This window comes from Camarhynchus parvulus, chromosome 20, assembly GCF_901933205.1.
Source record: "Camarhynchus parvulus chromosome 20, STF_HiC, whole genome shotgun sequence".
Classification (NCBI taxonomy): domain Eukaryota; kingdom Metazoa; phylum Chordata; class Aves; order Passeriformes; family Thraupidae; genus Camarhynchus; species Camarhynchus parvulus.
Window position 1 is genome coordinate 11855651 of NC_044590.1, and position 15321 is coordinate 11870971.

The 15321-nt window shown below is 46.2% G+C and overlaps 1 protein-coding gene across 1 annotated transcript; it reads right to left on the reverse strand.

Annotated features, from left to right (window-relative positions):
- Positions 1–357: 357 nt before the first annotated feature.
- Positions 358–9576, reverse strand: LOC115911898 (ER degradation-enhancing alpha-mannosidase-like protein 2). Its single transcript, XM_030963170.1, has 11 exons — positions 9419–9576; positions 9241–9351; positions 9124–9163; positions 8042–8147; positions 6820–6945; positions 5470–5681; positions 4157–4298; positions 3779–3903; positions 2950–3094; positions 1802–1923; positions 358–882 (listed from the first exon to the last, which is right to left on the reverse strand). The coding sequence occupies exons 1-11, from the start codon at positions 9535–9537 to the stop codon at positions 391–393; spliced, it is 1740 nt and encodes a 579-aa protein (XP_030819030.1). The 5' UTR covers positions 9538–9576; the 3' UTR covers positions 358–390.
- Positions 9577–15321: the final 5745 nt, after the last annotated feature.

A 15321-nucleotide genomic window follows, 5' to 3' on the forward strand; every position in this document is an offset into this window, starting at 1 on the left:
GAAGCTACAGTAATTCCTCCTTTTCCCCTTATGACAAGAAACTCAGGCTCATTTTTAGAGAACAAAGTAAGCTAGTATCTTTCTGTAAGCCTCTAAAACTCACAAAATGCAATAAAAAAGGTACATTTAACACGTAGACCTTTCTTTTTCTGGACACCTGCTTGATATTCAGGCAACCAACTGCTTTGAGATCAGCAGCTCGAAGGCATTAACAGCTGGCATCTGAGTCATGGCTTAGAAAGGAGCAGTAGCAGAATTTAATGGGAAGTTGTTTCACTTCATAATAGAATTCACATTGTGAGGTACCACACTTTCCATTATGAAACTATAAAAATATATTCCCAGAATCTGAAACAAGTTCAATAATTTGAAGTGATGATGCAAAGAGGATCAGGTGTTATCCAGGAAGACCTGTCCCAGTACTGCAAGCTTGGAGTTAAAGGATTGACTGGGGCAGCTCAGGAGGGAGTGTGAGCTTTTCTTAGAGTTTCTCTTCTCTCCAGCTTTCTCTGAAGAGGCATCTTTGGAGTCTTTAGCATTTTCCCCTTCACCATGGTCAGGAGCTCTTTTTAAAGTGAATTTCTTGGTTTTCTTCCGTGAGTAGAATTCCCTCATCAAGTCTTCCACCTCCCACTGCTCTTCTCTGCGCTTCCTACAGCAGTGCAGGGCAGCAGGGTCGATGGGGTGAGCCTCAGTGTTGAAGATGTACCCTCCAGCATTCAGGACACATTCCCCATAGGGTGTGACCACCACGTCGAAGTCTGAGCCATCATTGTGGATGAAGTTGTCTGGGTCAAACAGAAGGTACAGGTATTTGATTGTTTCAGCCAAGAAGAAGGATTCCATGCGGTTATCCAGCCTGTGGTCCCTCAAGTCTTTGATCTACAAGAGAACAGAGTGGGTTACAGTTACATTGAATTCAATAGGTTATGAATTTAGAGAGAAAAATAAAAGTAACTTGGAATTAATCTCAGTTAAACAGCACAGTATGACACCAACTCACCCTGTATCTTATCCTAGAATGGCTTGGGTTGGAAGAGACCTTAAAAATCATCTCATTCCATCCCCTGCCATGGGCAGGGACACCTTCCACTGTCCCAGACTGCCCCAAGGCCTGTCCAACCTGGCCTTGGGCACTGCCAGGGATCCAGGGGCAGCCCCAGCTGCTCTGGGCACCCTGTGCCAGGGCCTCAGCACCCCCACACTGAAAAATCTCTTCCTAACATTTAAACTCATCCTCAGTTCAGTCTGGGCAAGGAGAATAGATTCCCATCATTTCTCCACTAAAGAAAAAAAAATCATAAGGCTTTCACCTACTCACTCCCAATATTTTTAAGGAGTTTTTGTAAAATAGAGCTTGATAGCATGTTTGAAATCCTCTATTAAATAACTATATAAAAATCATTCACTGTACTTCTCGTGTGTTTGACCAGATTTTCAAGGCATAGTGGGAAAGCAGAATCACACAGCTGACAGAAGGAGCCTGCATGAGAGTCCTCCTGCTCAGTTGCAACACCTACTAGAAATGCAGGAGAAGCTTCTGGTACTTTCCCATGTTTTGGGCTCTAGGGCAACAGCCCACGATAGAATTTGGCCCACTGTGAGGAAGCTACAACCAGAAACATGCCCAGCAATCACCAGAGCAGCTACACAGAGAAATACAAGGGGTTTGTGGAAAAAAAAGTAATGTTTTGCCCAAAATGATTGCTTGAATCAATGACAAAACATCACTCATGAGAACACTCTGAAAGCTGATTTTTAGCAGCCCTTCAGCTGCCATGGCAGAGGATTTAGCACTCACAGTTGCAAAGCCACAGTCCACCTTGCTGATTTTCTCTATGGACTCCACAGCATCTCTCCCCAGCTCCAGCAGTGTGGGGTCTCTCGTGGCACGGTACAGATACATCGCGCTCTCAATCAGCTCTGCAAAACACCCAAACATTGCCAGCACAAAAATTATCAAACCACACACACACAGAAGATGAGCTATTCCTTGAACTAATTTAAAAATACTTCAGCATAATCAGGTGAACAGCCTGGTTTGCCTGGCTCCAAGCACAGATTTTCCTTTTCCTAAGGATGTGCTACAAAGAAATTCCCTCTAAGTAGACTGCAGCAGCTCAGGTAAGAGTGACTAATGCTCCCTCCCACATTCAGCGAGTGGGAGAGAAACAGGAGACAAAAAGATTAATACTCAGTTGTCAAAGTTAAACAAAATACTTCTGGAAAGGATTACAAACAAGAAATTCAATCCTCAAAATAGAGTTTTTGAACAATAGAGTGGAAATACTCTATACAGACAACATCAGCACCATCTGTGTTTACTTACTAAAGGAACAGGTCTTTACTTAAACACCTTTGACAGTTAGGGCTGATGAGTATTTTTGGTAGATTTGTCCAGTGTGGATGTCACCTGAACACTCAGACCAAAAGGAAGTTCATTATTCTCATTTACATTTATGGACCCACTAATCAGGCTAATTTTTTTTTTTGTCAGAGTTGTAAAAAATGAGAAAAAAAAGAGAGATAATTTCCTTATAGTATCACAGACAACACAGAATCCCTCCTAGATGCAGACCTGAAACAGTCTATTCACTTTCACTTCCCAAATTTAAACGACATAAGCAGTCCCTTTAACATTTCACATGACTGAAGCACCCCATGCCAGACAATTAACACTTAAACATGTCAAATTCCACACTGTGAACAAAATTCATTAACAGGCCACCTTTCTACAATAACATTATGGTTTGCTTCCTGTTTCCTTCCTGTCTTTGTGAGTGGGGGAAAACAAAATCTGCAGCTTTAACTCTGGAAATCCCAGCTGAAATCCCGGCAGGAACTGAGTCAGAGCTTAACTGGGGAGGAAGCTGTGGTGTTGCTAACATTTGATCTCCCAAGCAGAGCTAAAGCAGGAGTTCATGTCCCTTTTAATTTCAGTTTTTTTACCAGGCCTGAGTGGATATCCTTCCCTCTTGTCCACTGTGTATCCCTGGGGAATGTTGTAGAACTCAGGCAGGCCCCCAAACTGCTTCCAGACCGTGTAATAGTTGAGGAAGGTGCGCATGGCATTATCCACATCCCCAATGAGGCTCTGGAGACAGGAAACAGCAAACAAACACGGGAGTGAAAAAAGCAGCACAGGAATTGATGCAACAGCACTGGTCTAGGCAAAGCAATACCCAGTGACAGAAATGGGTATTTCAGCAAGTCTGAGTGGGGTAACTGATACTGGGCACGATGCCCTAAGAACAGGTAAGACTGAAAATGCTGTTTTTCTAGCGGATCACATTCCCACACCTGAAATAATATGAAGACTCTGATTTTTTTTTTAAAGAAGGCTGTGTTTCTTCAATCAAATGTTTAGTCAATCACAGCATCCAATCTCTCAGTTAGGAAAACAAATTCTTAGTCCAAACAAGAAGACTGATGAGAAAGCAAAGCTCTTGACGGGAAAATATTCACACAAATGAAACATTTGTGAGGTGATAGAAAAAGAGGTGTGTGTTTCTTTTTCCTCATATTCCCATTTGGATTATGGGACCATTGTCAGTGGAGCTTGCTACCACAGAAGTGCCCTCCCATCATGCTGAATGGGAGATTCAACATTTTCTTCAACATCACCTTCTACAGGCTCAGGCTATTGCAGATTTCACCAGAGAACAAACCAAACTTTGAAACCTGCAGAGATGAGATGATATTTGTAACTTTTTTCTTGAAGACCAGTCCCTGACAGATGAACAGAATCAGCAGATGCTGCTGGTATGACAGCTCTTACCTGCAGGCCTGGCCAATAGGCCTCCAGAGACTGGAACACAGGCATAGACACTGTTCCTTTGTACATCTGAACCCACAGGTACCAGTCATCAAACTTGGTGTAATTCTTGATAGCTTTGTTATATTCTGTAAAGAAACAGATGGGTAGGTAAGCCATCTGTAACAAAAAGAAAAAGAAAGCAAAAAAAGGCTTATTTTTAAGAATGAGAGAAGCCCCTTTTTCACTTGAGCCATGTTCAATGACTTCTCAGGGTGCTCACTTAGGTAACTCTGTTATCACAGACTGTTCAAAAGAATTACAGCAAAGCCTTCAGAACAGTCTTGAATGTGTCCCAATAGATCCTTCATCTCCTCCTTCCCACAGAAAACAAAGACTCACCTAAAAACATGGACATCAGCTCCTTGTCCTGCAGGAGGATGGCTCCTTTAACCAGGTACTCAAAATAGGAGTCCACCCCTGCCCCAATCCCAGCATCCTGGGCCACCCACTTGGCAGTGATCACATCAATGTGGTTCCCCACCTGGAAGGAGGGAAGGACAAGGAGAGAGGGGCTTCAAGTGACACAAGAAATCCTGGTACTGTTTTCAGACCATCAGTTTCACAGATATACAATGTCCATTCCAACCAGCATTTTCTCCATTACAGGACACATTTATCAGCATCAGAGAAATACAAACTGTAGAAAACACAACTGTTATGCTTATATGCAAACTGTAGAAACTACAATTTTCATGCTGATAATGTATTTTATATATCTAATAAACATTTTATGCTTCCAATATCAACGCTTCACTGGCCAAAACAACACATTATAATGTTACTGTAAAAATGCACAATTTCAACATGAAATGTCTGGTCCTAATTCTGATCTTTCAAATGAGCAGAGAAGGATGGAGAGGTGCAGATACAGAGACAGAGGCCAAGAATGTCAAAGGAACAACAGCTGCCATGTTAATATTTAAATATATGCTGGCACTCTCCAGCCTGTGAACAAACCCAGCTGATGGAGAATTAAATACACAATCATGTCTTTCTTAGCAAACGTGAAAAAAAGCCAGCAATGATCAAGGATTTGGGATATAAATCAAAAATAAACAAATCCCAAAGCAAACAAAGGGAAACATTTCTTCATACAGCCTGTGGATAATTTCTGGCAATAAACACAGGGTAAAAATAAATCTGTTTCAGTTCACATATGCAACACCAACACTTCACAGAGGTTGAAAAAGCAGCAATAGAAAAGAGCAGGAGACAGTTAACACGGAGATAATACACCCAGCTCTGGGTGTTCCTGAACCCCAGAGCTGTACAGGCTGGTAACATCTCAGTGCAGTTTACTCTTGTTCTCTTCCCTAGGCCTTTGTCCCACCAGGCATCAGACAGACCTTTCATTTTATCTGCTCCAGCTGCTGTCACAAGAGCTGCAGCACCCAGCAGGAGGCATTTGTCTCCCAGCCACATCTGGTGTGGGCCAGAACAATGGGATAATGTTGGGCTGCTGCAGTGAAACAGGGATGTGGATGCTGCAGGTGTTCAGCAACAATGGTGAGCACGAGCCTTGAGCCCAGTTAGGAGCACTGTGGTTATTTATCCAACTCTATCTCCTCTCTGTTGATGCTTTTTCATGCCTAGAATTGCATCCACAAAGCTACAAAGCAGCCCAGCACATCCCAAGTCCATTGCTCACTCACCAGCCCAATATCCGAGCGATTTTTCCACAGTGCCTTCAAAGCCTTCCTGGCAACGTCCTCGAACACTGGGTCACCAGTGAGGTGGCTTAAGGTGGCAAACTCCACTATAAAGGTGCCAATTCCAGCAGTACAGGTGACTGGGGTCTCCCCAGGGTTTACTCCATGCAGCAGGTTCACTGTGCCATAGGGCATCCCAGTTGGGGTCTGGAAAGCTGAAACACAGGATTTTGGGGTCACAGAAATGCTCAGAGTTGTGTTTAACAGACTCTCAAGTAAATATGTGCCTCACATCCCCACTGCACATGGGCAGGAATATGGGGGCTGGAGTAACTGCAGAGAACAAAATGAGAACTTGAGTGTGATCCTGGGAGGGTCAGAGAGGGTACACACTGTCACCATGATATTTTCTGAAAAATCCCTTCACCAGGATTTCTTCTCCTGGGAAGCTGAGAAGCCTCAGAAAAGAATGAAAACAATAATTATCAGATTTTGTTTGGGAATGTGGTCTGGAGATCATTTACCAACGGGTGCATCTTTGATTGGTTCCATATGAATTGTTTTTAATTAATGACCAATCACCATCAGCTGTGTCGGACTCTGAAGAATCAGTCACAAGCTTTCATTATCATTCTTGTTAAGCCTTCTGATGTAGCCTCTTTCTTTTAATATAGTTAATAATATAATAAAATAAATAAATATAATAAAATATAATATATATAATGTATAATAAAATGTAAAATGTAATGTGTAATGTAAAATGTAATGAACATAACATAACATAATATATCGGCCTTCTGAAAACACGGAGTCAAATTCTCATCTCTCACCTCGTCCTGGGGACCTCACAATACCACAGTACACACAGTCCTGGGAAGGTCCTGGGCATCTCTTCCACCTTGCCAGAGCAGCAGATTGCATCCCCACATTTTTTTACAGCACAAGCAAGGTGGTCACTGAACACACTGGCCAGCAAAGTGCAAACAGTGAGGCTGTGATCACCCCATGGGTGCACACAAGGGGACAGGGCCATGCCACGAGGGCACATAGCCCACAAAAAGCACATGAGGCAGCATCTTCTTGTCTTTACAAGCTGCTGTCTCTCAGCCTTTACTTATTATTTATATTAAATATATTTCCCCTCAACAAGCAACATGCACACTGATGTGTTAAGCACACGCAGCACTTGGCATGTACACGTACATTACAAATTAAACCTGGAGCACTGAGCTTGGAGCCCAGGGACCACAGGACTGGTTTTTGAGCTGGCTCATCCAGCAGTGCATCTCCCACCACAGGCAGCAGGCAGCTCCTGATCCCCAGCACAGTGACACACAGCAGACAGGGGCTCACCTGGCAGCAGTTTGCGAGCTGCTTCCTCAGCCATCCTCAGGAGAGGTCCTGAGCACGGCCAGCCTGCTTCCACTTCAAGCCCAGCCTTCCTGGAGAGCAGGTGAGCAGAGAGGAGCCCTCCCACCACTGCAAGGACACAGCAGAATCCATTACACCATGTGGGGAGGAATGGGTTAAGAGAAGAGTGATTTGTTTCTTGCTGCTTGTTTGCAGGGCAGCAGAAACCTGTGGAGTTACAGGATAAGGGATGATGGTTTTAAACTGCCAGAGGGCAGGGTTAGATGGGATATTGGGAAGGAATTCTCCCTGGGAGGGTGGGCAGGCCCTGGCACAGGGTGGCCAGAACAGCTGGGGCTGCCCCTGGACCCCTGGCATTGCCCAAGGCCAGGCTGGACAGGGCTTGGAGCAGCCTGGGATAGTGGAAGGTGTCCCTGCCATGGCAGGGGGTAGAATGGATGATCTTTAAAGTCCTTTCCACCCCAAACCACTCTCAGATTCTATGATATATTTCTGTTTTCTAGGAAGAGGCCAAAATTTCAATGTGACAGCAGCTGTGAGTCATTAGCTATATTTAGTAATTACTTATATAGCTAATACAGCTAAATTAGCTAATACTAGTTATTTCACAGGTTTGCCTATGGTCACGTAACAACCACAGAGAAATTACACTGCTGCAAAAATTGGCACAGCAATATTTGGCAGGACAAACAACAGAAGCATAACTAACAGTTTTGCATAACTAACAGGTATAATAAACACTGGTTTTTTGAATAAGTATAATAAAACACTGTTTCTTAAAAACCACGGTGTTATTTAGCTAGATGGCACTGAAGCAGTCAGGCATTCAAGGTGCAAGACTCCGAAAGCCTTTGTGATTTTGAAGAAAAAAAAAGAATAATCCCAGAAACTGATAATCTCTATTCCAAAACAGCACACAAAAGACAGGAGGATAAAATCTGTATGCTTGCAGTGAAAAATATATTTATTCCAAAGCTGAAAACCTCTCACCAGAATACTGAAAGTGCCACATCTATTTCTGCTTGTCTTGAGACAGGAAGCAAAAAGGGATGTGCAAAGACTGAAAGGAAGTGACGTTTGTTTGTGGCTTTTCTCTCTGTTTATGGTTCCTCTTACTCTGTGTCCCAAATTCCCTCTGACCACCTCCTCTGAGATTTGTACAAGAAGGAAACCCAACACAGACTCCCAGAAAACCCCAGCTCACCTCGAATGTTTGTTTCAAAGACAGATGCGTTGACATCAATATCGAAGTCCACCCCCTCCTGCAGCACGTTGACAACTCGCTGGAACTCGGAAACATTTCCCAAGATCTGCAGGGAAATAGAGACTCAGGCTTAGAGTTCGTGGAAAAACAAAGAGCAGCTCAATATTTGGGGCTGATTTTAGTTGGGTTTACTATTTGGTGACATCATTAACTACAGACATTACTGTGCAAAATACATATTTTATGATTGGCTTTTCGCAGAATATTAAAATGAATATTATATGTGTTGTGTTAGAAAGCAATGCTGTATTAATTCTCTTAAGTAGTGTGTTAAATATAGGTTTGGGTTATAACATAAGGTTAAAATAGAAACGATGCTATGTAGGCTACTTTTTTTAAAGAAAGGATTTGCAGTGAAATAGCAGCCACAGGACACCTGAATCTTTCATAGAAAAAGAATTTATTGCCCTCTTATCAGAAGACACAACTTTTTCCCGCCTCGAAGGCACTGTTAGGATTCGGAGGAAGAAGCTGACACTGACCAGACAGAATCCTGTATTTGAATGGAATTTATGCATCATGTGTGAGGTGTATGAATATGCAACAGGCTGTTGCTTTTAAGGCTTAATCCTCTGTTAACGTGGGCCCTTTTTTGGGCTCATGCTGCCCAGCAAAAGGTACCCGGACTGTCCGTAACTCTTTGTCTCTATTGTCTCACATTGTCCTAACTCAAATTGTCCAAATTATTATTACTCTAACTGTATTACTATTTTTATAACCATTTTATTACTATTAAACTTTTAAAATTTTAAAAACAAGTGATTGACGTTTTTCACATTACTAAAAACCTGACAGTTCCATCTTTCAAAAATCTTTTTTCACACACTTTAGAATTTTACACCAGAGGCTGTCAGGAAAGGGGTGCTCTGCCACCCATCCCAAGGGGTGATGCAAAGGGAAATGGAAAGCTCTCAGGTCAATGAATAACTGACTTTTGGCACCACCACATAAAATCCAAGTGTACAGGTGGCGCACAGAGGCCTTGAGCAGGCTGCGGGCACTCAGGGCTGGCTCCTACTCACCAACAGCGTGTCCAGAGCGTCGATCAGAGTCAGGGAGAAGCTGCGGAGGAGAGAAGCGAGGTGAGACCCGGCGGAGGGGGGCGGCCCATCCCCACCCCGCCCGGGACTAGCCCTTACCTGCCCCAGGTGTCCTGCCCGTCGCACGTCAGCGGCCGCAGCTCGTCGTAAGGGAAGGCGCTCTCCAGGTAGTGCTCGTAGGCGTGGTAGAACATGGCCCGCACCCGCTCCCTGCGGCACAAGCAGGAGCGCTCAGCCCGGGCCCGCCTGGGCCCCGCACCGCCCGCTCCGTACTCACCGGTAGGAAGCCACGTCCAGCCCGCGGGCGGCCGTGCCGCTGCCCGCCGGGAGCCGCAGCGCCAGGAGGCACAGCAGCGGGCCGAGGAAACGCCGCATGGCCGCGCCGGGAGCCCGCATGACCGCGTCCCGCACCGAGCCCCTCACCGGGGCCGCGTCCCGCACCCGGACCCGCCTCCCGCGCCCTCACGGCCGCCTCAGCCCTGGCCCCGCCCCTCCTCCTACTCCAGCCAATGGAAGAGGTCTCCGCTTCTTTCGGCCCCGCCCCGCCGCCCCCTCCAGCCAATGGGAGCGGCGAGCGCTCGACGCACGCGCTGGCGGAAGCGCTCCGCGGCGGGGCCGCGTCCGGGGCGGTGCGGGACGGGACGGGGCTGGCGGAGGGAGCGGGGATGCGCTGGTTGATTTTGGGGTGTCGCTGCCGCCTCGGCCGGGATGTGGGGCCCTCGCTGCGGGAATTATCGCCGCGACTGCTCGTAGAGAAGCGGTACATCTCCGGAGGCTAGAACTCGCCGTTGTGATAGCAGGAAGGAGCTGAGCGGGCAGGGCAGGTGCTGCTATCAAACCCCAAAGTAAAGATGACGAGCGCTGTGAGGCTCCCAATAGAAATGAGGTGGTGGCACCGGGAAGGAGCCGGTCCCGTGCGGGACGAGGCCGTGGTGCCTGGCATCGCTGCTGTGCGGTCGTGCCGGGAGCTGGGCTGGAAATGGCCGGGATGGGTCTGAGGATGTGGGTGAAGCAATTGGTGTCTCGGGGCCTCTCGCTGCTCCGAGTGACCCCGAGAAATGTTAGAAAGTCTCTTTTCCCAGCCTGCCGCTCGAAGAAGGAGTCAAAACTCTGCAGTTCTCAGTCTCAAGGTTGTTTATTGTTCTTTATCTATGAAATATTTTCTCCTGTCCAGCTGAGATCCGTTCAGCAAGACAGTCCAGGCACTCTGCCTCCCCCGGGGCGGTGTTATGTCTTTGTACTAAAAACTACGTGTAAAGTGTTTACAGTTACTTCCCAACACCTATCACCTGTGTTAGACAGTGAGCTTCTACTCTAAACCAATCTAAAAGTACCACCATCACAGCAGAAGATGGAGGCCAAGAAGAAGAAGGAGAAAGGCTGGACATGCCCAGATCTCTCAGTCTTTCCCCTTGAACCCCCATTCTAAAAACCCCAAAATCTACTTTTTCACCCCGTGATAAATTCACTGTCATTCTACTTAAACTGTTGTGGCTTGCAGATCTTCATCTAAGGTTGGTAATTTGCTCCATGGGTCATAATCAAAACCACAGGGTTCTTGGGCTCTGTGCCAGGGTCTCTGAGCCCCCTGGCAGGGTCCTGGCTGCTCAGGACAGCCAGAGGGATGTCCTGGGTTCCGACAAGCTGGGGCACTGCTGGCCTGTAGGTGTCTGACAAACCTTCCTCACGCTGTTTCTGCCTGAGATTCAAGCCCAGCTCTGGGTGAGGTTTGAGTGATGCAGCAGGACCTGCTTTGGAAACATGATACCTCTGGTTTTAAGTTTTTCTGTTCTGTTTGGTGTGCAGCTTTTAGCTTTATATTAATGTTACTGGATCTGTTCACAAACAATCCTATCCTAGCTGGAGACTCAAGGACAATCTCTTCCAACTTCAGGCCCAAAGCATCAACAATGTGAGAACAGGAGGGCGGGCAAGCAAGCAGGGAGGATGAAACTTCATCATTTGAAGCTGTTAATTGGGCAGTTCACTCCTATATGCAAATGAACTAAAACTTACAAAAATGTGAGATCTCCTGGCCAAGCTCTCTTTTGCTTCCATCTTGGAGCCATCCAGGTACTGCCAGGCTGTGACCTTTGAAGGCACCTCAATAAATCTCCACTTTATTGCTCTGAATTCCATCCAGCCTCTGCTCCAGCTCCTCACATCAAACCAGTGCCTGAATCCCTGCACGGAGTCCTGCAGTGGTGCCACCCTCCTGCACTGGAACTGGGCTTCCAATGTGCTCTGTTCCCCTGTCTCAGGCAGATCTCAGGTGGGTCCAAGACACAGGGGCTGAAGCAGCCTGGCTCCCTGGGAGGGCACTGAGTCCCCTGGGGCTGTCCCTAACCTCCCAAAGGAGCCATGGGTACCAGATGTCTCATCCCTGGCAGTGCCCAAGGCCAGGTTGGACAGGGCTTGGAGCAGCCTGGGATGGTGGAAAGTGTCCCTGCCATGGCAGGGGGTGGGATGGGATGGGCTTTAATGTCCCTTCCACCCCACCCTGTTCTGGGATGCTGTCCTGAGCTGTGGCTCACACCAGGAATGGTCCCTGATTTTGGCACCCTGAAGTTTAACCAGCACAGAGAATTTCAACATCACAGTGATTGGCTGAGCTCTCCCTCCAGCTGCATCTCTAGTCTTGCACTGATCCACACCAAATCCCTGCTGTTCTTCCCACCTATGCCCATAAATGAGGAGGGGGTGACCCAGGCAGGCAGAGCAGAAACAAGAGAAGTGATGAATTAACCCTTTAGATGGCAGAGGTGCAACATTTCGACAATCAAAACTAAATCACTTTGCTTGCAGGAGAGGAAGGGGCACAAATAACCCAACACTGTCATCTCACAGCAACTACAGACTCATGGAATGATTTGCATTGGGAAAGACCCCAGGGATCACTCGGTTCCAACCATCCCACTGTGGACACGCAGGTTTAGCATCAAAAGTGATGCCTCAAGGAGCTGGAGCAGAGGCTGGATGGAGTTCAGAGCAATAAAGTGGAGATTTATTGAGGTGCCTTCAAAGGTCACAGCCTGGCAGTACCTGGATGGCTCCAAGATGGAAGCAAAAGAGAGTTTGGCCATGAGATCTCACATTTTTATAAGTTTTAGTCCATTTGCATACAGAAGTGAACTGCCCAGTTAATAGCTTCAAATGATGAAGTTTCATCCTCCTTGCTTGCTTGCCCACCCTCCTCATGTGGGCCTTCTCATGTGGGCCAACCCTCCTCATGCTTTGGGCCTGAAGTTTGAAGAGATTGTCCTTGAGTCTCCAGCTAGGATAGGATTGTTTGTGAAAAGATCCCAGTAACATTAATATAAACCTAAAAGCTGCATACCAAAACACAACACAAAAACTTAAAACCAAAGGTATCAGTTTATCCCCATCCCATTCCTGTAGGATTGTTTTGTCTTCACCACCCTGTGAAAAGATCCCAGTAACACTAATATAAAGGTAAAAGCTGCACACCAAAACAGAAGAGAAAAACTTAAAAGCCAAGGTATCAAGAGGGGCTGGCTGTTGATATTCTTTAAGAAAATAACCCAGTTTACCTCTCTGCTCCCAGCCTGGGGCCATCCCACTAGGTGTCAGTGCACACCCAGATACCAGCATGATAGCCCAGACAAAAAGCCACCGAGTAATTTTCAACACACTGTTCATTTGCTGCTGCTGTAATTTGGGTTTCTGGGGCCATTAATCATAAAAGTGTCTTCTTGCTGATGCCACGACTCAAGGCTGTGGGATTATCTTGCTGTATTCCTGGGAGAATCAAACTATTGGAGCTGATTTCACTAAAAGCTGTCACAATACATTACTGGAATGCTTTTTATTCAAGTTCATTTTCCAGACTCAGATTTAACAGTGTTCTAGAGCACTGTTGTTTGCTGTATACTGGATCAGTAATTTCCCTATCAAAGTCAGTTACTCAGTGCTCAAAGTTGACTGCAATCTTTTTGAAACAGATGTGAGAAAAGCAGGACTGGGCAGAGCCAGAACCATGCAGTGTGACCCTCCTGGCATCAGGGAGAGCCAGGGAGGTGGGAATGCTCTCCATGGAGGAGGTGGGCTCAGGAGGCGATATCCCAGGTGCTAATTGCACTAATTAAACACCAAAAGAGGGGGTGAACAGAGGGTGGTGTAAGTGGGACTGAATCCAGGGATTGATGGGTAAGAAACCAACGGCTGGCAGAGCCAGCTGGATCAAAACTGGTTGGGAAAAACTTCAGAAAGCTGGGTTTGGAGGGTCATCACCCTCCTTACCCTTTCTTTAGGCAGCCAAGCACCCTGTGGGTGGATTTGGGGGGCAGATGGGGCTGTCTCCTCCCAGGCACCTCCTGAGAGCCACAGGCTGATTACAGAACCCTCCTGTTTGTGGCCACCACAAACCCCACAGCAGAGGGGCTGAGGAAAGTCTCTGGGAAGCCAGGGGGGCTGGAGGGGACAGCACTGTGCTCAGCATGTCACACAGCCCCTGGGTGTTGGAGAAACAGCAGCTCCCATGGCATGGAAATCTCCTGTGTGCTCATTCATAACTAGAGCTGGTGGGCTGGAGATTATTTGGAGGCAGGGATGGCTTTGTGGCATATTCTGGGAGATATTAATGTGGTTTGCACATAATATCATACAAGTTACATAGGCTGGGCTGCAGTAGATCAAAGAAGATGCAGGGAATGCTGCTTCCAAATGGGCAGAGCATGTTGCTAAAATCTTTAGGCCGCATCAGAGTTAAATGGTGCTTCAGGTGCCCCATTCCAGGCTTTCTGTCTTTGTGGAAAGGCTACTGGCAAAATCATCTGAACTTTGGTTTGGATGTGGGAGAGGCTGCAATTACAGGGGTGTTTAACACTGGTTTATGGCCTCCTTAGGCTGAGGACATGTTTACTACTTGCTATTACCATAAGTGGTGCTGTTGCCCTGCTTGCAATTTTGATGCCCATTAAGATGGAAACTGTATGTAAATCAGGATCCCTCATTATTATTTATATATCATGGTGGGATGTAGGAGTTTGTCTGCCATGAGAAGAACTGTAAACAGGAGGTTTATGAACACTAAACACTGTTGCTAAGGTGGTTCTCTTGAAATAATTTTCCTTTGCAGCCGAACATCAATTCTTAATTTTAGTAGCACACGTAGCAGGATGGAAATGATGATTGATTTTTCTCCAAGTGCTGTGGGCTGCTTAAGTTGAGATTTCACTATAAAAGACTAGACATTTCCAATTGCTTTTTATAAGTTCAGAATTGATTTCATTTGTTTAGCACCTGACTAACATAATAAAGGAGAAAAATATAGTTGGACAGAAAACACAGCAAAGTGATGAGCTGCCTGGTTTCTGGCCTTCCTTTAGGTGATGTGATTTTAAGCCATGCTCCTGCTCTGGGTCTCTCCCAAACTGGGTCATACAGAAGTTTTTGCACTGTGTTCACACAGAACTGTGGCTCTGTGTAGATTTTGAGTGCTTTGTGCCAGTCTGGCTTGTTGTTGGGGTCTTGACAAGTGAGAAAACAAAAACAAAACTGAGTTAGCATCAGTGTGTCTTGGTTTTTAATATAGAGACTTGTGGCACCCACATTACCTGACATCAATAAAGTCCAAAACTGCCCCATTTGTATGAATGAGGCTTCATTTTCTTTATCCAAGATAGGATTTTCCCATGGGGAATGTCACGTTGATATTTTTTTAACCCAGCAGATTTGGAGGTGTTCAGGTGAGTGGTGGCTCAGGTTCAGGCAGAGAGGCAACAGGCAGAATTTCTGTGACATAAATCCATCCTGTCCCCACAGGCAAGGGACAAGTCCTCAGGGGAGAGGTAAGGGTCTGTCTGCCCTCAGCTCCTTGCACCAAGGTGGTCAGGAGGGTCTGCACAGGCTCCTACTGCATAATTTGCTTTTCTTGGTGGGCTTGCAAAGAAAAGAAAATGGACAAAAATGATTAATTAGCCTTACACATAGTGGGAAAGGGGTGGGAAGTTTGGTTAGTGGCTCCAGCTCAGCCAGAATTTGGACTTTGAAGTTCAAAATGGTTGTTGTGTCAGGGAGAATCCCTCACCTTTCACATGAGCGTGGTGAGTGTGGTAAGAAGGGCTGAGTTTTGATAGAAAGGCTGAGTTTAATAAGGGCTGAGTATATTAGAAAGGCTGAGTTTGATAAGAAGGGCTGAGTTTGATAAGAAGGGTTGAG